The 5858-nt window shown below is 36.6% G+C and overlaps 1 protein-coding gene across 1 annotated transcript; it reads right to left on the bottom strand.

Annotated features, from left to right (window-relative positions):
* Positions 1–1401: 1401 nt before the first annotated feature.
* Positions 1402–5858, bottom strand: LOC149020937 (auxin-responsive protein IAA27-like). Its single transcript, XM_089149178.1, has 5 exons — positions 4898–5858; positions 4159–4385; positions 3453–3594; positions 2647–2708; positions 1402–1941 (listed from the first exon to the last, which is right to left on the bottom strand). The coding sequence occupies exons 1-5, from the start codon at positions 5434–5436 to the stop codon at positions 1904–1906; spliced, it is 1008 nt and encodes a 335-aa protein (XP_089005304.1). The 5' UTR covers positions 5437–5858; the 3' UTR covers positions 1402–1903.

The following is a 5858-nucleotide window of genomic DNA, read 5'->3' as shown; positions in this document are numbered from 1 at the left end:
AGCTATCTTTAAATCCGGTCCGCTGGAATGTGAGTCGGTCCGTTTCTTCCCGACCGGGATCGAGGGTCAAACGAAGGGCGGACCCGGTTCGATAATTATTTTTCCTATATCAAATAGAAAGAATTCAAAATATGCATGTGTATTCCAGCTTGTTTCTTGTTTTTTTTTTTTTTTTTTTCCATTTTTTAAACAAATCGATGTTTAGACACAGTTTTTAATCTACTTTGAGAAATATCAAATTCTAACGCCACCAAAAAAAATTAAAAAATCAAATTGGTCTTCTTCAAAAGGAAAAGGGAAAAAATTTTCTTGAAAATACAGAAAGATAATTTTATCTTTTTGACATCAAAACATAATTTTCTATTTTAAAATTTTTATCACTAAAAACAAATTTTGTTTTATGCAATCAAAGGTGATTTCAACATCAAAAACAGTATAAACAATTTAAAAAGAAAAAAGTAAAAATACGTGAGACATAAGAAAACTGTTTCTTGCCTAAAAACAGAGAAACGTAACAGAAGGCAGAAGCGCTATCATACATTCAGACTAACCAAATTCCCAAATTTGGGAAAAGAAAAGAAAAAAATCTATTTATTCGTTGCTCAAGAGATGATGTCATGAATGACTTCATCTCTTTTAATCTCAGCCAAATGAGTAATTTTATTTTTATATACAATTTCTGGAATAACAACTTTGTGATTCTAAATTTAGGGGTACATATCTTCTCCCGACACAAAGCATCGAAATCCCATCTCCTCTTCTCCAGTTCTCCATTATTTATCTTATAATATCTTGTGATCCCAAATTCATCCCATCATCATTTTTCTGTCTTTTCTTAATTTGTTTTAACTGAAACATCTTTTAAATATTTTTAATCTTTACAGTCTTTATTATAAATTTTTCATACACCTTTCAAAGCCCTAAAATTGTGGATAGCTGATTTTGTCATTTTTGCATTCAAATTGTTTTCTCTCTCTCTCTCTCTCTCTCTCTCTAGATGCGTTCCTAAATTTCCAATTTCTTGCCATACGCAATACCCATTATTCCTGGACAATGGCCAGACATAAAGCAGAATATCTTCTTCACCTATACCCAGAATAACCTATAAATTATGCTAATCTCAACCTTATTATATTAACTATGGAGTACAGAATAAATGGAAACTTATCTGTTTATATGCACAAAACAAGGGGATCTGCAGATTTTGAGGGAGGGAGGCAGGTTAGGTGATGGGTCTTATAAAACTCTCTCTCTTTCTCTCTCTTTCTCTCTCTTTCTCTCTTGAAACAAAAAATAAAATTTTCTTTTTTCCCCTCCTTGCCACAAGAAGAACCCTCCCTCTCCCACTCCTATTTTCTCCCAGATTGGGAAAAACAAAACAGAAGCACAGTTCAGGTGATGAGATTTAAGCTGTTTGACACCAAAAATATTCTTGCATTGATCAGAAAATAAAGACTAACACCTTACAAGCTGAAGCTTCTTTGCTTGCCCATAATTTTTACCAGAAAAAAACTACTTGGGAAAATGCATGATGGGAGCAATTTGGACCCGACACAAAGTAAACAAGCCATTTACATTCACAGAAATAAAGGGCTACAAAGCAAAATACAGATTAAAAGGCAGAGACTAGAATATCCTAGAAATTTAATTGTCCTTTTATTCTTTGGGTAAGAGTATATTTTCTTCTTGGCCTATAGAAATTCTCCCAATGAGTCATTAAAGATACCAAACCTTACAAGGATACTAACGCAGACTATATAAGATTTTGAAGCTCAGGTCCACCATAGTTTGAAAATCTTTTCCTTAACATTATACATTCTGATTATAGATGCTTGGACTGCCTTTCGCATGTTTACTCCTGACTTCTGACGCATCCATCGATTTGAGGTCATAGCACGCACTGCTAGTTTCGATTCTTACACTTCTCCATGGCCCTTGGAGCTACAATAAACCATATCAAACCACACACTTAGGATTTACACAAATGAGAGAAACTAATAATTGTGAATGGAAGGACTTTAGGTTGACTCCAAAGAAAACTTCCAAAAATATTAAAAAAAAAAAAAGAGGGTTGGGGGGAGGGGGAGAATAGAATCTCCTGTACTGTATTTAAGACCTACCACTTACAGTTACTATTGTATGTGCATATCAGCATGGGTATGTGAAAAAGAGAAAAAGAGAAAAAGAGAAAAGGGGGAAAAGTATAAGCTGACAAAAGTAGATAAAAATAACAAACAAAAGGAAAGACTAACAGATAACAACAATAACTCTACAGATGAAGAAATCAAGGAGCCAGCAAGCATTAATTTTTTTGGTTGTTTCTTTTTTCTTTTTCTTTTTTTTTTTGGGTGTTGATTAAAGTTCCAAATTTGTTTCATTGGTCAGCATTTTGACTTAAAATTTATTGGCCAAACCAAAACCCACCACGATGGCGACTGATAGCATGAAATATATTCTGCATCCAGGATAATATAATAAGGCAAGCGGATTAGTTTGAAGAAAAATATTTCAAAGTATTGTTGGCAAGGCTTATTAAGTTTTATGAAGCAATAACCAAGGGAAAATTCAAAATCCAGGCTGATCAACAAGCAATGGTATGATGAGCACAGATTTTGAAGAAATCAGATCTAAAGTATTGTTAATTACCTAAACCAATTGCATCAGAACCCTTCATGATCCTGAGCCTCTTACATGAATCAGTAAACATCCTGTCATGACAAACAAAATAATGGAGAGAGAGACAAAGAATCAGGAGGAAAATTTTATGGCAAAATATAATATTATACGACTATAGCTAGTAACACTTAAGAATCTGATCAGACAATTCAGAACAAGTTGAATTATAAAATAGCAGACTGCAAATATAACTTACAGGTAGAACCTCTCCAAACAATAATAGATGAGATCCACATTTTCTAAACCCTGCTCCCCAGCAACCCCATGTCTCCACATTATCAGCATTGAGCCCACAGCCCTAGGTCTCATTAAACTACACTCTGACATGTGACCCAATTATAGATGGGACTTTCTAAATCAGAGCCATGAACCATGCAAGTACCCTGAGCCACTAAACTAAACCGATGACCTTTAATGATCTTGAAGATAAACAGAAAATGGGTTAAAACGACTGCATTTCTATTCAAATTAAAAAAATCTACCCAATTTGTTTTGAAAATGCAAGAAAAGATACCCTAAGAATTAGCATCAGAAGACATGATTCTAATAGAGTGGAAGGTAGACTTGAACATGAATGAGTTGGTTTTCTTTTTAATTTTTATATTTATTAGTGAGTTAATACCTACCACTCTTTCTGAGAAACTGCATTAGCACTGATTGCTGAAGAATACACAATAATCATAAACTGCAATATTGTCATTAGGATTACTGAAGGATCATTTTTCAGTCATTCACCAAAACATCCATTTGGAAAGATGGGTACTAATTGTACTTACTCCCATGGAACATCACCGACAAGCATCCAATCCCCATCCTTGTCTTCATAAGTGAGCACATATTCAGATCCATGGATGAGATCCATCAACCGGCTCTCGCTAAGTCCATCTCGGCCTGGAACTCCATGAGAGCCACACTGACCTGGAGCAAATTGATCAATGAACATAAACTAACTTCTGCTTTTGGTGGCTTAAAAATCAGTCAATCTTTTGATCTTAAAGAAGAACAAGAGAGAGATTGAAAGCAAGAGAACGGATCTAGATGTCTGTATCTACAGTATTTTTAATCCCACGCCTACCATCTGTATACCGTATGTAGCAGCTTTAATTATATCCTTGAAGTCCCATAGAGATTAGATTTCTCCTAATCCAAAGCAGCAAAAAGCAGCAAGAGGCAGAATCATTTTTTTAAAAGATCTTCACCTTTTTTTCTTGAAGCAAATAGAATTCCAAAAATCTTTGTTTCTTTAGCATTTAGATTATAAAACAAAGGGTATATGCCATACATACTATCAATTACTCTTTCTAATGGCACGAACGAATTTGTTCTAGAAAATTAATTTATAACTTGGATAAAAAAAACTAATCATATAAGCATTTACCTAATTTTCTGGCCAAAGATGCCCATGCTCAAATTCTATAAACAACAAGAAACAAACCATATACGTGGGGGGGGAAAAGAAAAGAGAGGGAAAGATAAATTCACCTATGGTAAAGCAGGTGAACATCTCCTCAAGGGCAGATGAAAGTTCACTATAGTTGTTGTAGGTTTTGAGATCAATTTTCCTCAAGTATGGAGCACCATCCATGCTAACCTTAACATAAAGGCACCCCGAACCCTTTCCCTCAGCATCATCGCCTGCTTTCGCTGGGCTGCTAGCCATGGTGTTCTTCCGGAATGATCGAATTGGTGGCCATCCTACAACCTGGGCCCTGTTCTCCATAGAAACAAACAAGTAAACCATGGTCAGATGGAACTACCACAAAAAGTTTCATAAATTCAGAAGAAATATTAAGACAGACTTCTGAAGTTGAAAAATACCAGAGCACGAGGACAGATGCATAAGAAGAAAGGAAGAAGGGAAGGAAGTTGAAGAAAAACACTTTAAGGCGTAGCTCACTCTAGTGCAAATTGACTGGGGAAAAAAATGAAGAACTACACCAAAACAAACAAAAGTTGGCCAAAAAGAAGCATTCCTGATATGCAAATCAAAGCATTACTAGCAAACTCGCATAAGTAAAGCATGTCAAGCCATGCATCTTTCCATTAGCAAAATAAGAAACGAGGAGAAGTGAACGAAAAATCAGAGCCAAGAACCACTAAAATTGAACATAAATATAAACGCCAAAGCTTTCTATACTCTCTTTTTCGCATAGAACTCATCAAGAATGGTGGCGTGCCTTGAAGTTATGAAAATTTCCGAGTGGGTGGAGAGAGTTCTTACTTGGCAGCAGGAGCCATCCCATGGTCATTTGCAGCAGAAATCTGAGGTTTCTTCTCTTGCACGGGCTTTGGCGATGCTTGGACGTCTTTAAGAGCAGAACCGGCCTTACCCGGCTGCTGACCAGTAGTCTCCAAAACAGGAAGAGACATCCCACAGTTCCCACCTCTAGGAGAAAACAAGACAGATCCTTTGCTCAAATCAACTTCAGATCCAGTGTGCCCGGAAAAAACCCATTTTCCAGAACCATCAATGGCGTCGGAGAAACCCCTCTTAGCCCCAGAAACAAGGGTCTTGAGCACACCAAGCGAGTAAGTGTTCTTGTCATCAACACCCCTCGCAGGAATAGAAAACTTCCTCTCAGGGGATTCAGAACCAGGCAAACCAAGCCTAAGCTCAGTCTCCTTGAGGTTGAGAGTATTACTCTTCTCTTCCAAGTCGGAGGAAACAGTAGACGCAGAAGAAGATATCTTCTCAGAGTTCTCCATGGCAGGAGAAACCTCTGATAAACCTATGTAATCATGTTCTAAAGGTGTTGTCATCAAAATTCTAACGACAAGGCAGGTTTCTCAGAGAATACCAAAAAAGCAAGAGAGAGCATGAAGAGCAAATAGTTCACAAGCAGAGGTTATTTGCAAACCAGAGAGAAAGAGAGATACAGAGGCCAAGAGAGCCACTGGATGAAATGCTGGTTTTGTTGAATTGATCTACAACAGAAGTTTCTTTGGCCTTTTCGTTTCCTTTTCAATGTTGTACTATTCAGAATTACAATACAAAAATTAACTACCACTACTAATCTCACTCTCTCTCTCTCTCTCTGTGTTACCCAAACAAGATTATAATAATTTTTCGTTAGTTCCAAATACATAGAGAAAGCCGAAAGATCCGAAACTGTTTCTCTCTCTCTCTCTCTTTCTTTCTGAGTCGAGCATCGGGCCTTTACCTTTTTCGGGCAACACCCACC

The sequence above is a fragment of the Hakea prostrata genome, chromosome 3, assembly GCF_041222555.1.
Source record: "Hakea prostrata isolate BN-2017 chromosome 3, UWA_Hpros_2, whole genome shotgun sequence".
Classification (NCBI taxonomy): Eukaryota; Viridiplantae; Streptophyta; class Magnoliopsida; order Proteales; family Proteaceae; genus Hakea; species Hakea prostrata.
This window is presented reverse-complemented; position numbering and strand designations above follow the sequence as displayed.